General features: G+C 51.5%; 6 protein-coding genes across 6 annotated transcripts; 1 reads left to right on the plus strand and 5 right to left on the minus strand.

Moving 5' to 3' along the window:
- The first annotated feature begins 3859 nt into the window (after positions 1-3859).
- DACRYDRAFT_94788 (kinase-like protein) lies at positions 3860-6160 on the plus strand. Its single transcript, XM_040777243.1, has 4 exons — positions 3860-4871; positions 4923-5297; positions 5349-5500; positions 5552-6160. The coding sequence occupies exons 1-4, from the start codon at positions 3939-3941 to the stop codon at positions 5946-5948; spliced, it is 1857 nt and encodes a 618-aa protein (XP_040628636.1). The 5' UTR covers positions 3860-3938; the 3' UTR covers positions 5949-6160.
- Positions 6161-6275: 115 nt separating this feature from the next.
- Positions 6276-7436, minus strand: DACRYDRAFT_52508 (uncharacterized protein; the record flags this gene model as incomplete). Its single annotated transcript, XM_040775114.1, has 2 exons — positions 6276-6815; positions 6852-7436. 2 exons carry the CDS (start codon positions 7434-7436, stop codon positions 6276-6278), a joined length of 1125 nt encoding a protein of 374 aa, XP_040628637.1.
- Positions 7437-7832: 396 nt separating this feature from the next.
- Positions 7833-8595, minus strand: DACRYDRAFT_22160 (uncharacterized protein; the record flags this gene model as incomplete). Its single annotated transcript, XM_040772708.1, has 3 exons — positions 8452-8595; positions 8252-8399; positions 7833-8198 (listed from the first exon to the last, which is right to left on the minus strand). Coding segments are annotated over exons 1-3 (494 nt in total), but the record flags the coding sequence as incomplete, so codon positions are not given.
- Positions 8596-9126: 531 nt separating this feature from the next.
- Positions 9127-10562, minus strand: DACRYDRAFT_66665 (uncharacterized protein). The gene is made up of 8 exons (XM_040775825.1): positions 10191-10562; positions 10105-10134; positions 9957-10058; positions 9849-9906; positions 9661-9800; positions 9587-9611; positions 9463-9531; positions 9127-9410 (listed from the first exon to the last, which is right to left on the minus strand). The coding sequence occupies exons 2-8, from the start codon at positions 10131-10133 to the stop codon at positions 9192-9194; spliced, it is 642 nt and encodes a 213-aa protein (XP_040628638.1). The 5' UTR covers position 10134; positions 10191-10562; the 3' UTR covers positions 9127-9191.
- Positions 10563-11203: 641 nt separating this feature from the next.
- DACRYDRAFT_94791 (40S ribosomal protein S3) lies at positions 11204-12271 on the minus strand (the record flags this gene model as incomplete). The annotated part of the gene is made up of 5 exons (XM_040777244.1): positions 11204-11712; positions 11763-11971; positions 12023-12133; positions 12183-12213; positions 12246-12271. The coding sequence occupies 5 exons, from the start codon at positions 12269-12271 to the stop codon at positions 11310-11312; spliced, it is 780 nt and encodes a 259-aa protein (XP_040628639.1). The 3' UTR covers positions 11204-11309.
- A 251-nt stretch (positions 12272-12522) lies between these two features.
- DACRYDRAFT_22161 (dihydroxyacetone kinase) lies at positions 12523-14517 on the minus strand. The gene is made up of 2 exons (XM_040772709.1): positions 13561-14517; positions 12523-13510 (listed from the first exon to the last, which is right to left on the minus strand). The coding sequence occupies exons 1-2, from the start codon at positions 14447-14449 to the stop codon at positions 12621-12623; spliced, it is 1779 nt and encodes a 592-aa protein (XP_040628640.1). The 5' UTR covers positions 14450-14517; the 3' UTR covers positions 12523-12620.
- Between the last annotated feature and the right edge of the window lie 150 nt (positions 14518-14667).

Below are 14667 nucleotides of genomic sequence, written 5' to 3' on the forward strand. Positions count from 1 at the left end.
CATCATCCTCCTTCCCTGCCACTCAACTGCAGTTTTGAGCAAGCCTCAAGCACCAACAAGCTGAAGTCAGGGGATCTGATGTGTTCAGGATTTAGCCACTTTGCTTTGAGCTTGCCCACATGTGGTAATACACATCCTGAAACTCTCTTGCACAAGTTGGCATGTGTGGCCTGTAACCAAAGTGAAGACAAGGTTTGCCCAGATACACAGCATTTGATCCAAAAGCAACAGTTTGCTCTACCATGTCTCTCTGGCTCTGATATGCTGCTGTGAGGTCTTCCCAATATGGACTTCAGTTTTCAGATGTCAACAATCCAAGCAGACTCGCATGGCCTGATTTCTGATAGTCATGTGCTCTGCTACCCCCCAAAAAGCATTCTTCACAGATATTGTCCTAAACTAACAATACACATGGAAATGAAATATTGTCTCTCACTTACCTGTTCCTAACCTTTAGTCTGCCTCAAAATGATCACCAATGCATAGATGTTCCCAAGTCCAAATGTCATCTGAAGGTGGCAAAAAGTGTGCAGGGTGGCACCGAGAGTAACCATAAATGTAAACAGTCCAGCCACTTGCAATGAGCAAGACATCTGAACTGTCCAATTCAAATGGAATGTCTTGGAAAAAGTTGTCCCATGTGTGAGCAATCAGATCAGCTGCATCATGCTGTAGAATGTGAGCCAAGATACTGTCCGACATGTTGTGATATGACTGGCCTGATGAAACAATGAGACATGACAAACTCCTCTCAAGTGCATTCAGCATTCTGTCCGGAATGCTGAAGCTGACATCACCAACCAGAAATACATGTGACAGAAGGTATAATTGAACATGGCCCACTCTGCCCTCAGGATAGCAGGCTCCCTGGGCAAAGGAAAGTCAGTCAAGCACATGCATTCAGTGCACTCCCTTTACCAGTGAGGAATCGCTGTGGTATGGACAATTGACAATTCAAATATCAGCATGGTCTGTGGAGTGGGCAAGCAAGCAAGAGCAATCTGCTGCAATCTGAACACCTCTGCCTATAGCATACAAAAGCACCCTGGGCTGCTCTTCTTTTATACCTCAACTGATGTGCCCACAGCAGGCATCTGCTTGTGGAAGGGATAAGAAAAGTAGGGTATATGGGTTGTCAAGATTGAACCTGTGGATCAACATTTTGGAGTGATGAGGAGCACCAGTTGCTCATGGTAGTTCAGTTCCAATCAGAGGCACCATTGTACTGGGATTCCAATGTTAGGAGAAGTCCATTCAAAGTGGCCAAGTCAAGGGCTCATATGGATGTTACAAGGGCACTGTGTCCCTCTCCAGCTGTGCAAGGAATACCATTTATGGCAGATGACACCCTTGTCACCACACACAGGTACAAAACCCACCAACTTTCCTTGAAGGACAGTTGGTGCAGGCCACACACTGTTCATTGGTGACTACATAAAGACAGTGTGGACAGTTTCAGGTGCAGGAAGGGCAGAGCTTCACAATGTTCTGATGTTGCTGTCAGGCAGCAAGACAGGAACAAGACCCTACCAGTGCAAGCCACACCACAACTCTGTGGTCCTGAAAAAAATGGTCACCTGTGATTGGGGTTCTGCTCTGCAGGCTAGCCTGGTTCCATCTCATTAACCAACTTGCCCAAACTGGGGGATTAAAAGATGGTCAAGGACATCTATGCCAGTCATGCATTTGACCCAGCATTGGTGCAATTCTATCCAGCACTAGCCAGGGCACTCACTATGTGTCAGGGTCTGCTTGTGGAGGCAGATTTAGGTGTTCTTATCTAATAATTACTGCAGTTTACATAATCCATGGCACATGACAAAAAGTAAGTTGTTTGGAGAAATGAGCAAAACTCCGGCAATGCATATCTCCCTCAATTCTGCTCTGATAGACTACTGTATTGGATAAAATATCATGGCATATGAGATATCAAGGGCCCCAGACATATTCAAAGCTAGAAAACTTGGTGAAGTTAAAGTTGAATTTTCTTGGTGAACTGGTGTGCAGGCAACCATTTTCCAATAAGATTTATATATTTAACCATGTGTGATGCAGGAATACTTATTTCTAATTGATACTGTAGAGCACCACCTATGTTATTGGTAGGTAGGGAGTGTTGTGATATGATTTTGTTGAGAGTAAGTCATGTGGTGTGCTGCAGAACATTTCATCATCAGAGAATGTCATTCAGAAAAATCAAGCATATCTAGGATGTATCTGTCAAGCTAATGGACACAGGTAGTCATTGGATTTGCAATTGAAGATGAGCCGCCTCTGCTACCTCCCCATCTGTGACCTCCTGCCCCACCCCCACCACCTTTGTCCTCTCCATCCCAACATGGACCAGGGAAGTTTGGCCCAGGGGGTGGATTATACTTTGGAACAGGGCATTTGTGCTTGTCATCCTTGTGGACACCCCACAGGAAGGGGTAGTAGACAAGCTCATAGTCACAGTGTACATGGAAGAGTGTTCCACCATCTATGTTATATGCCCAACTTGTCCAGTGCACAGGGTGTGCAACAGGATCATGGGGTATGTCTTCCTCTTGATGGGCTCCTCCCCTGGGATCATCCATTAGTAACAAGGTTAGAAATGGTGACTGACAAACTCACCTGGTAATCATATACCCAACCGATCTATTACGCAGGTACCCAGCCACGTCGCCCTCGCCAAGCATAGAGAGGGCCAGCCGTCCATCGTGTGGATGGCAGCAGAGCACCGGGCATCTCATAAGGGGCGAATGGGTAGAATTTGCTATGGGTGAAACTGACTGCCTGCAGATTCGTGGGTCAGTCTCAATTGCAATGTGTCACATCGTCATGAACTCATCCGGAGCCTCAGAATGAGATTAACAATGAGGTACACGGTCAAGGCACTGAGGCCAAGTACGAGCTGTACTCGCCAGTCATGGAGGTCTGCCATGGTGGTCGAGGTGATGGGATTGCCGGGGGCCGGAGAGCATGCCTGCGGAGTGCACAGATGCCAGGGTCGACGTCGGTGCCCATACATGTTCCGCCATGGATCGGACGACTTTGTGCGGAAGCTGAAAACCCCATTGCTTAGATAATACTGCCCCGAAGTAACTGCCAAGGAGCACAATGCGATCAAGCGCCAGGGCAATGAGGTTAGATCTAGCGTCTTCTGTTTGATGATGAGACGCTGAAATTAATGGACATGACCATGTAAAGCGCAAATGAATGAGGCGGGTGTGAGAATGCGTGAGATGTCCCGAAGCGCTATAGGAAGCCAGATGATTGCTGTCGACCTGGAGGGTATTGGCCATCCATTAAACGCCGAGGAGGAGTGGACCTATATTCGTGACAGGGCTGTCAAGGCTATCGCGGGTATCGGGGATTGGATGATGAGGCGCTTTGTGTGCTGTCAGGGGGAAGGGGAAGATAAGAAGAATACGGATGTATTGTAAGGGGTTAGAAATAGCGGTTGTTTGTGCCCGGCTTGTGGGGCTGAAAACTTCTTTTGATGGTGTAGAATGATGAGAAGGGGTCATGACGGAGTGTATTGTTTATAGTAATGTCGTTGTGTAATATCCAATGTAAAAATATCTAAAGGAGATAATTACATTGCCAAGTTGTGGCGAAGAGCGGTGTCGGAACGTGTGGGAAGTGATTGTGTGAGTGGATGTGCCGTGGTTAGTTATGTTGTGAGAAGGGATCTGCCTCTCCCCCTCTTCACCCGCCTCCCACCGACTCACCGCCATCCTCCTTCACTGCTCTTTCTCCTCCTCCTCACCGCCCCAAACGTCCTCCTCACTGCCCATTTGTTTACCAACCAACACAATCCAACTACCATAAATCATTCGCATACATCCTCTCTCTGCTATCCACTCACTCTGCTTCACTTCTCTCTCTGCAAATCTGTCACAAGTCACGTAAACAAAGCACCCTGCCTCGCCACCCCTCTCAATACACTCCTACACATGGCTGAAGCTCTCACTCTCAACCCAATGTCATTCCGTCCAAACCCTTCTCCTCCTCTCAAGCAACGAGACAGATCTGGCTCACGCGACTCAAACTCTTCCTCAGAACGTCTCGCACGTCCACAACAGACTTTCCGCAGCATTAGCGGCAGCTGGGGCGTATCGGGCGTTGGTCGCGGTTTCGACTGGAGGTGGGACCACGACAGAGAGGACGACGCGAACGTGGTAGAAGACGACGAGCAATCCTCGTCTGCATCCAAATCCCCTGTTTCAGAGACCGCAGTCCTAGGGGTCAAGGACATCGACATATCACCACCCTCGACCTCTCCTCGTTCTCTCCCACCCATCGAAACATCTCATCTGCCTGACCAGGAACCCAGCATACGTACCGCCGACACCATCACCCCTGGTTCGATCACCGCTACCCCTACCTCCCCTGGCATACGCCCATCTCGTCGTGCCCCTTCTCGGCGCATATCCCTCATCTCCGGGCGACACATGCCCCCGCCCTCCGATCTTAACCCAGAAGAGCTCCCGCCAGTCTCCCCACGCATCAGCCTATCCCGGACCAACTCCACCGCCTCCCTCGCTCTCTCGGTCATGATGCCACTCTCTCGCCGCAATTCTGATGCAGAGTATCTCATGAACGACCAAGATCCGCGCACACCTCTCGAGAAGCAAGAGATCACTTATTCTCCAATATACACACCCTTTAACAACAAATCACCTGTCCTCACTCGCAACGCATCTGTTTCTTCTACATTCTCCGCACGCTCAGCATCAGCCCCCTCTGTGGCTTCTGAGTATGATGACGACTCTTACGACGACGAAGCTGCCCTCGCCGGTTTTGGGATCGAGGCTGACGCCGGTAGAGGCGCATATGGCTTGGTGAAGAGGGCTCGACGAGTAGATGCCAACGGTCTGCCGTTCGGGGTATGTCTCTGACCGTAAACGTGCATATATCCGTTGCTCATGTCTGTGTAGCCGCCTCTCATCATCAAATACGTGATCAAGTCTCGCATCCTTGCCGATTCTTGGAAGCGGCATCGTCAATATGGAACAATCCCAATCGAGATCTATGTACTTTTATTCCTCACTAATGTCCCTAACCTCCTCATCCCTCGACCATGGCATCCGAGTCGGAAGGAATTCCCTCCGGACCTCACCAGGGAACCGGTACAACAACGCGGGCATGACAACATCGGCAAGCTCCTAGAATTCTGGGAAGATGCTCACTACTATTATTTGGTCATGCCGTTCGAAGAACCGGGAACCGACTTGTTCGATTTAGTAGAGGCAAATCCGGCGGGTTTGTCTCCGTATGATGTTCGCAGTCTGTTCGGCCAAATAGCAGATGGGGTACGGCGATTGTCTTCTTCCCGAACTGCTTTCCCTGACGCATATTTCCAGGTCGAATTCCTTCATTCCAAAGGCATCATTCATCGGGACCTAAAGGACGAAAACGTTGTTCTGGGTCCGAATGGCACCTGTTACCTTATCGATTTTGGTAGCTGTGCAAGCGGTTGGCGAGAAGGGAAGTACTGGGATACATTCAGTGGAACGTGAGTGGACCCGATCCTATCGCTCATCAACCATGCTCACGTGCATCGCAGTCTTGATTATGCGGGCCCCGAGATACTCCGAGGAGAGCGATACACAGGCAAGCCGCAAGATGTCTATGCGCTTGGTGTTATTGGCTACGTGCTGCTAGTCGGCGAATGCCCATACGCCACGGCCACCGAGGCACAGGCAGGTCTGGCACCGGGTAGCAAGGCAGCAGCAGCCCTGGAGGCGCGCTGTGGACCAGGATTTGAGGAAGGTCATCGGGATGTGGAGGCAGGTCGTGAAGGAGAAGAGAACGATGGGGGAGGAACATTAGAAGATGCTGGGGACCTGGTGCGGAGGTGTTTGTCCATCGATGTGGATGACCGACCGCAGGCGTCTCGCATCCTCGAGCATCGTTTCCTCGCTGGAAGGAAAGGCTGGGTCGGAAAGGAGAAAGTGTTATAGCGAGACCTCGGATGACTGAAGATATGTGATAATTATCCTCTTTTCTTTCAACCATGTTCTGTGTACGCTCAAGACTGCGTGCAAGTGAAAATTACTGCTATTCCCCGTGCTGTTGTAGCACTAGACAGTAGACTATCCGCATTACTGTAGATCTATCTTTCAAGATATGTAAAACATGACTCTATGTCATGGGCCAATAGCAAAGCAGTTCAACGTGTGACTCATACTTGCGAATTGTTGGAAATGTAACAAATCATGGTATTGCAATCTGACATTGGGACTGCTTCGACGGTATCTTTGTTAATATACAATGCTCCAATCCATTCTTCATTTGATCCTCTTCAGCCTGTCCGTGCCACGATCAATCTTTCCTGTCAGTGAGCCCGTCTTGTCTTCCAAGTTCTTGACGCGAATGATTTGGTCGTCAATCTCCTCGCCTTGTGCCATCGCAATCGCTTTGAGCCGCTTTGCCACTTCGCCAATCTCACCCAAGTTGTCATCAAGTTCATCTTCGAGCTCGTCGTCGCTCTCAGTCGCCTCGAACTGATAGCGCTTCCGTCCTTCGCCCCGGATGCGATTGGCCTTCCTCTGAATCTCGTCTTCGGTCGACATGCCGTACGTGGATGCCTTGCCGATACGGTTCTGGGTTTCGCGGACGTCCGCCATCGCCTTCTCACGTTCTGACCGCTCATCGTCATGGCGGGCTTCCATGCGTGCTTGCTCTGCCGCACGCTTCCCCTTCTTATCCCAGGTGATGACGGGGCGGAATATGGAGCGGTTAAGCTGTTTGAGCTCATTCGTAGCATCTTCGGCCCTGTTAGTGTGCGCTTTCGCGATATCAAGGTGGCGCTCAGTATCAGCGAGCTTCTCTGTACAGCAATATTAGCTAATAACACAGGAAACGGACCAGGGCCACATGCCAGATTGATCGCCCAGCTTCAGCAAGGTGTTCCTTGCGGTCTCCTCAGCCTCCCGAGCCAGTCGCAAAGCGTTACGGGAGGATCCCACAGTCTCCTGCTTCGTCCACCTGATATCTTTCTTGATCGCCTCGACCTCTTCTTCCGAGTCCATCTGGGTCTGAGTCTGCTCATCCCCAGCGGTGATGTCGTCGTCACCCGAGGTGATATCCCGAAAGCGATTCCTTTCACGGGCAGCCTGAGCCTTCGGATCATAGCCATCGAATAGCTCAGCTCGGTCTTGATCTACACCACCAGGGTGGCGACCCTTCAACTTGTACGGATCCAGGCCGATCTGTCTGCGAGCATAGGGGTCATTGGATGGTGGAGGTGCAGCGGGTGTCGAGTAGAGATCACGGTCGCGGGAGGCATTGTAGGTAGCATTGGAAGGTCGATAGTAGTTTTGCCTAGGGTCGGACTGGTTGGGAGCTGGTTGCGTCCCACCAGTGTTTCTATCGAAGCGGGAATTGTAGTCATGGGAGTTGTCTGTGACAGGTGGGATGACAGTCTTATCCCTCTTGAACCAAGACATGACAATAGAAGTTGAGATGAAATGAGAGAAGAGTAAACTGAGAGAAAGAACGAGGTGAGAGAGATGGTGGTTGTAAAGAAAGGAGCTGTAAGCGGTGTGTGCGGAACCAGCGCAGCCCGTTGCCGTCGTGCAATGCGATGAGAGCGTAACCCTGACCGGACAGCTTCTTTAGCAGCCTCTTTGGTACGTAGAGACGATGTAAAATTATAACCTACACGATTGTTAGTATTGGATTCACACACTCGTCATTGTAATGTTAACCAATACTTTTGGATTAATCAATGATGGATTTCGAACCAGCTCAGCGGAATGGTATGTATACTCCTATTGCGGTCCTCAAACAAAGCAGGACACGGAATCAGGTTTGAGAACACCTCCCACGCATTAATATTGGTTGCAAGGTATTGGTTTAGCGAGTGACCAAGGCAGCTTTCATAATAAATGCAGTTCGTAATGATATGGTATTCATGCACAAACCCAAACGCAGCGGCAGTCATGGTAGGAAAGAACAACCCGCACGCATCTACTCATCCGGTACATCGATCTCCCCAGCATCGATTGCCTCGATGATATCGTGAGCTGGTTGCCCATCGATGGTGCAACCCACGGACTGCGCAGTCCCCAGCATCTCCTTCAATGTGCCGGCCAGGTTCTTGGCCAGTGACCGGTCCCGCATAATCCGAGCAATCTCGATCATCTCATCCAGGGAAATATTCCCCGTGTGCTTGATGTTCTTCTCCTTCTTACGGTCACGCGGGGGCTCTGCGAGTAAACATATTAGTCGAGAAGTGGGGTTTTCTACGGCAAAGGCCTACCCTTGAGCGCCCGGATGACAAGGGAGGAAGCAGAGGGGACAACAGAAACGGCAGCTTGACGATTTTGTATTGTGAGCTTGACAGTCACACGGAGGCCCTTCCAGTCTGACGTAGCTTTTGCGATATCTTCGCCGACCTTCTTCGGAGACTGCATGGAATGATTAAACCTCTACCTGGGAAACGAGTTCAGATAGACGCACCAGACCAAGAGGACCGATTTTTGGGGCGAGCGCAGATGATGCACCGACCTCACCACCTGTGGCACGAAGGGTGATGACCTTGATCTCATTGGGGTCGAGCTTGGGAGGCATGTCGAATGATGAGGAGCAAGGGGTGTCGAGGACGTGCACTCCGCTCAAGGGTCGAGGGGATGTTAGGGTTATTATTGTCAAGCGGGAGCAGATTATTGCGGCTGAAACTGTATGTTTAGGGCAGGTCGCTCCTTTCATCCCCCAATACTGCTGTCTGGTTATCATGATTCACTTCTTACTGTATTTCTCTATCGTTTACAAGTGAAATTGCTGCTAATATTTAGTTGCTAAGTTCCCCCAATTGCTTTACTGACGTGTTGCCGGCCAGTGACACCTTGCTGTGACTAACACGAGTGACAGCACATTGAGAGATCTGAAGCTTGGCCGTTAATCCGAACGAATCGATTTCCTTTCGGTACTAGATCTAAGATACGGCATGCATGGTGGTAGAGGGACACCTAACCGCCGTTGAGGCGGTGAGGATAAAGCGCCGCCAAGCATTACTATTATCATCCAACTAAGCATGGTAACGAGGAGCACAGACCATCCGTGTGCGGTAACAATGCGATAGATTATTGCACTAGTAGAGACGAATTACTACAAAAAAAAGATGACCAGTCTGAATAATAAGTACGAGAAACTCGGAGATATACGAGGGGCAAAATTTGTGGAACGAAATCATGCACCTTTCACACAACAGCGTTCTCTTTGTCGTCCTCCACTTCATCTTTCTTCGCCTCTTCCTTTCCCTCCTTGCCTTTGCGCGTACTCTTCTTAACGGACTCCTTCTCTTCAACCTCTGACTCGGGGTCTTCCTCAGCATCACCAGATGCATCCTCAGCATCCTCCTCCTCGTCATCCCCTTTCCAGTCTTTATTGATTGGAATTGGAGGCTGGCCTTCGAGGCGCTATGAACATATGTGAGGATAATAATGGTACAACCGGCCCATGTCCACTCACACATAGAGCAAACTTGCAGACCTTGAATCCCCCAGGATTCAGGCCTGTCTCCATCCAAGCCTTCTCGACCTAACACACATGATCAGTGTCACGGACTAGCCTCGCAAAAGAAGTGTATCCTCACAATATAGAGCCCATCGTAGCGATACCTGATGGGCGCGGTCAGATCACAAACAACGTGCGGCTTGAAGGACATACCCTTCCTTTGGCGCATATTTGGACTGAAGCTTAAAGCCACGGACAACACGAACCGGCTTCCTCGTTTCAACGGACTTCTCGAGCGCTTTGTTGTAGATATGCTCGAAGCTTTGATCCTTCGACTGTGGAGCCGTACGAAGCTGATGAGATGTTAGCTGTAGGCCATGCGGATAACCCCTTCAACTCACATTCTTGCGGTTCTGTGGTGTTCCTTTCAAATCACGCCCACCAGCTCCGGTGTAGGTACTAAAACCGTGGTTAGTTAAGTCGGGGTATGTTAGGACACCCTAGCTCACAAAACGTAGCCTTGATCGATATCGTCCTCGTAACCACCAGACAGAGCGATGCTGAAGGCGCCCCCGTCGCGTGCTGACCCAGCAATCCCGCATACAGTTGGACTACCCAATTCAGCCTCGGCGTCAGCACTAGACTGTTTCTACTCACGCGTGAATAGCAGCTGTGCTGCAATCCATGCTGTTTCAAGCGCATATATGAGCTTAAGTGGAACATAGAGTTGGGACCAAACTCACCGACTCTCCCACCAAGTTCCAATTTCAACCCCGGGAATATGCCCAAATTGCTTTGGATCTTGAGTGCGAATGCCGAGCCTTTGAGCCTTGCGCTGCGGCGTCCTGACGGAAGAATCGGCGTCCTCTTCCTCCTCGTCGCTGTCAGATTCCTCGTAATCTTCCTCTTCCTTCCCCTTATTTGGCGATTCATTCTTGAAGGAGCGATCGTCATCCTCACGATAAGATACACCACGTGCCGCAGCGCGAGTACTGCGTCGCAATGTAGGAGCGCTGCTACTGTCGTTGTCGACAGTAGAGAGCACCTTGCGAACCTTCTTCTTTTTGGGACCAGACTGAGACGTCTTGGGTCGTTTAGATGATACGCTCTCCTCGAGAAAAGCAGCGGCGGGAACGGGTGTAGCAAACATTGGTGCACCGAGGTTAAGACTGGCCAGAATTTCCTTGTTTTTAGCAATGTTAGCAGCACTGTCTCGGATCAGAACAATTGTACCAAAAGCAGAGATGAACAAGTACCGTTGTTCGTCGTAGGACCCCATTGTCAAATATTAAAGCAGTGAAGATGTAGAAGAGGACTGTAATGTAGTGTGTCCGTCCTTTGCGTCCTGGTGAGCAAGAGAAAGAAACAGAAACGCGTGACTAGCTTAATTTGTTTCGCGTCCATAGAGGACGCGTCTCGACGCGTCCCACATGCTCTCGGGGCCGAACCCAGAAATTCAAAATGACAACAATTGATTAAATCTATTCCTCCTCGAGCGACAGGACTATCCGATTTGGCCCTCCAAAACATGAAGGAAATGCAATCACCATGTAGCGCAAGGTGACAGAAATATGAGCCTTGCTCAGATAACAATTTAAATATAACCCACCCTGGCCATCAAAAGTATGTCAAAGAATGCTTAAGTAAGAAAGCACCATAACCACTTTGCGGATTGCACTTCTGAGTGCCATGTAACAAGGGCTCAGCACACGATGGGTATGCGGTAATCCAGCAGCAACGTAGCACAGACGATAATCCCACATATATGTCACTCCATCAAGATGATTGTAGCAGAACACTCTGCTTTTTCACAGGTAGAACATGACAAAGAAACGTAACGCGTAAAGCCAGGGAATAACGGTCTACTCCTGAACTAGCTGCTCTTCCACCGGCTGTTGAGGTGCCGGTGGGGGGATAGCCTGCTCCTGTGGGCCCTTCTGTTCCGACAGAGGCTCGGTGATGAGCTTGTCGATCGGGGGCTCGATAATGGTGACGGTATCGGGAAGGGGTTTGCGAGGGCCGAGGCGTCCTTCTGGATCCCAGGCTTTCATGATCTTCACCTTGATACCGAGGACACCTTGGCGGAGGAGGACGTGGCGGACAGCGTAGTCGACAAAATCGCGAGCGGGTTGACCGGAGTGGATCATGAAACCGTCGGTGAACTTCATGGACTTGGCACGAGCAGCACGGAGCTTGCCGGAAACGATGACTTCGCAGCCCTTAGCTTCAGACTCCATGACGAAGCGAAGCACACCGTAGCATGCCCTGGGCTTGAGTAAGACCGATATATCCCTGAACGTAGCGAAATGACGCACCTGCGGACGGCAAGACCACCGAGAAGCTTGTACCTCAAAGATTCGCACTGTGCAACAGCGGACAGACCACGGTTCTGGACCTTCTCGGCGTACAGCTCAAGGGAGTTCTCTGGGAACTTGAAACGCTTCTGGACGAGCGCGGTAAGCTCGCGAATGCGGCGGCCCTTCTCGCCGAGGACCTCCTGGGTGTGGGTGGCACGGATGATGATCTACTTTGCTGCTGAGTTTTTATATCCTCGGGAGGAATCCAAGTAGCGTACCTCAGTGCGAGCGTGTGTGACACGGACCTCGCAGCCGGAGTAACCCTCTTCAGCGAGCTCACGAGTGAAGAACTCGCCGAGTTCAGCACGGAAGACACCGTCAGCAACGAACTGACACCGCGTGAGCTATTGCAGTTCGACTGTAGATGGTTATGCCTACCTTTCTCTTCTTGGAGATGGTGGTGGAGGCCCTATGTCCAGCGTCAGCCAGTGTCCATCTCACGCATCCACCCAGAATCCATGTCCCATCCACACCTCCAACCTCTCTTTCACACCCCACCACCGTAAGAGAACAGCAACTTACATTTTAGATCTCGAGAGTTATGTCGGGGTTTTGAGGTTGACTGTTGGCGCTGGCGGGACGATGATCTCGAGGCCTTTGAGGTCGAGGAGGAATGCCGGAAATTTGGTCCCGTGCAGCTTCATCGCCACGACTCATCGTGACAGGGCCGGGCCATTAATTCACACGAACCGATGAGACTCACACCGAGAAACTAGGGAAATTCATATTTCATTTGGTTTTCAAGTATGCATATGCGCTGACTGCAATATGACGAAGCCGAATTCATGAAAAACGATCTACTTCGATTATCTTGGACTACAGCCTCAACCCTTCCTGGATACCCTTGAACAGCTCAGCAACACCCCATGCACCGGGATCCGGGGGAAGACCCTCTGTGCCGGTAGTACCATCCCCAACGTAGGTCGCACGACCCAGCCGCGCCCTCATTCCACGCGTGTGCTCTGCGCCCGCTGCACCAGCCTTGACGGCAGCGTCCAGGCTCTTGCCCTCCTTCAAAGCCTTGCAGAATGGAGAGAGGGAATCGACCAGCGTCCGGTCGCCTTCTCTGGCCGGGGTGTACTTGAGCAATGCCTCCAAGGCGGAATGGGCCGCCTCATTCCAGGGCTGCGTCTGGAGCGCACCGGAGAGCGCAGTTAGGTAGAGGGAGAAGATAGCACCGGAGGTACCACCCATGGTCGGCTCAAGGATATGAACGATAGAAGCGATCGTCTGGGAGGCAAACGTAGTGGGAAGCGCAGGGGTTCCAAGACCGTCAATGACAGCCTGAGCAGCGGTGGCAAAGGTGATACCGCAATCACCGTCACCGACCTGGGTGTCCCATTTTGTGAGATCAGGCTCGGAGGCGATGACCTTGAGGCAAGCGGCGCGGATGGCGCTCTCGATATCCTTCGGGTTTGCGTTCTTCGGTCCCTTGCGGTCATCGGTCGCCTCCGCTTCTGTGCCGGAGAGGAGCAGCGCCTCGGTCTGCTTCGCTTCGGCAGCAAGATTGCGCTTGCCCTTCGGCCAACCGCCGTGTGCTCCTGCCCAGCCGGTGGCGGTGGTCACGTCGTCTAGAAGAGTCAAAAGATGCACTTGGTATTGAACACCGGATGTGTTAAGGAGAGTGACGGAGAATCCAGGTCCGTTCAAAGAGGTCATGTATACACCGCTGAGGACGCGAGTTGGGTAAACCGACCACTTGGATGCTTTCCAAAGTGTCAGCATACACGTCTGTACAGTGGGAAAGTCCACCTACCCAGTTGGCTGACAACCTCCTCAGCAAATGCGCTCATCTCGAGAGTGCTCGTTCCACCGAGATTGTTTATCATGAGCACTGGGCCTTCCCCGTTCTCTCCGTTCTTGTCATCCTCCTTCCACGTTACAAAGTTACGATCCGTGTCGTCACCAAGCAGCAGGGTGAGCATCTCGTCGACCAAGTGCTTCGGGTCGGGCTGTTGATGAATGTGGCGGACACCGGGCTCGTTGTGAATGCCCATTCCGAGCTCGCAAGACCCGGCCTCGAGGGACTCCCATTCGCCTGTCCTGCCAGGAACATGACAGTGGTCAAGGGAGAGGCCGATGGTGCCGAGGTTGGCAACAATGTGCCTGCCGAATGCGGCGAGATTTTCGAGATCCATTCCCTTAACAGCAGCTGCACCGAGGATCTTGCACACGAGAACGCATCCAGCTAGACCACGCCTGCCGACGAGACCACCCTGCTTCCTCCCTACTGCGACGTCATCGCCAACGACGACCATCTCCGCCTTGATACCCTTCGCGCGTGCCTTCTCCGCTGCCAGACCGAAATGGAGAGCATCGCCAGTGTAGTTCAGGATGATGAAAAGGACACCCTTCCCGGTGGGGATGAGAGAAAGAGCGGAGGTGATCTGCGCGGTGGAGGGAGATGCGAAGATCTCTCCGGACACTGCAGCTGTGAGCATACCGTCGCCGACATAGGCAGCAGCAAAAGGTTCATGACCTGCTCCGCCTCCTGATACGACACTGACGCGATCTGGGTGTGCCTGTGAGTTGTAGACGACCTTGTTGTGTGCATCGAGCCTGAGGATAGGGTTTGAAGATATGAGGCCATGTAGGCCCTTTACGACGAGGCCCTGCTGATTGTTGAATATGTGCTTAGTTGTCATGATGGTGGTGGTGACGGCGAGGAGAAGAAAGGAAATGAAGGGCGGCCGACGACGTCCATGGGTGTTGGAGGTGAGGCGGGCCGACGGTGGACGAAGGGTAGTCAGGTGAGACCCATATGGAGTACACCCAAGTGCCAGCAAGGGTTCGGTCACTCCGGTCCGTCCTTTCCGCCTTCTACCGACCAACTCCAATTCAGTCCTTGTCCATGTTTCTCGCA

The sequence above is a fragment of the Dacryopinax primogenitus genome (genome assembly GCF_000292625.1).
Source record: "Dacryopinax primogenitus strain DJM-731 SS1 chromosome Unknown DACRYscaffold_9, whole genome shotgun sequence".
NCBI lineage: Eukaryota > Fungi > Basidiomycota > Dacrymycetes > Dacrymycetales > Dacrymycetaceae > Dacryopinax > Dacryopinax primogenitus.

What these genes read in the sequence shown, in the direction of transcription:
- DACRYDRAFT_94788 (XM_040777243.1), top strand. Translation starts at nt 3,939, where the DNA reads ATGGCTGAAGCTCTCACTCTCAACCCAATGTCATTCCGTCCAAACCCT. An exon ending in TCGGCCAAATAGCAGATGGG is followed by an intron (nt 5,298 to 5,348) that starts GTACGGCGATTG and finishes GCATATTTCCAG; the next exon opens with GTCGAATTCCTTCATTCCAA. An exon ending in TGGGATACATTCAGTGGAAC is followed by an intron (nt 5,501 to 5,551) that starts GTGAGTGGACCC and finishes CGTGCATCGCAG; the next exon opens with TCTTGATTATGCGGGCCCCG.
- DACRYDRAFT_22161 (XM_040772709.1), bottom strand. Translation starts at nt 14,449, where the DNA reads ATGACAACTAAGCACATATTCAACAATCAGCAGGGCCTCGTCGTAAAG. An exon ending in GGAGGTTGTCAGCCAACTGG is followed by an intron (nt 13,511 to 13,560) that starts GTAGGTGGACTT and finishes CACTTTGGAAAG; the next exon opens with CATCCAAGTGGTCGGTTTAC.
- DACRYDRAFT_66665 (XM_040775825.1), bottom strand. Translation starts at nt 10,133, where the DNA reads ATGGATTGCAGCACAGCTGCTATTCACGC. An exon ending in AGCACAGCTGCTATTCACGC is followed by an intron (nt 10,059 to 10,104) that starts GTGAGTAGAAAC and finishes TGAATTGGGTAG; the next exon opens with TCCAACTGTATGCGGGATTG. An exon ending in ATCGATCAAGGCTACGTTTT is followed by an intron (nt 9,907 to 9,956) that starts GTGAGCTAGGGT and finishes CCACGGTTTTAG; the next exon opens with TACCTACACCGGAGCTGGTG.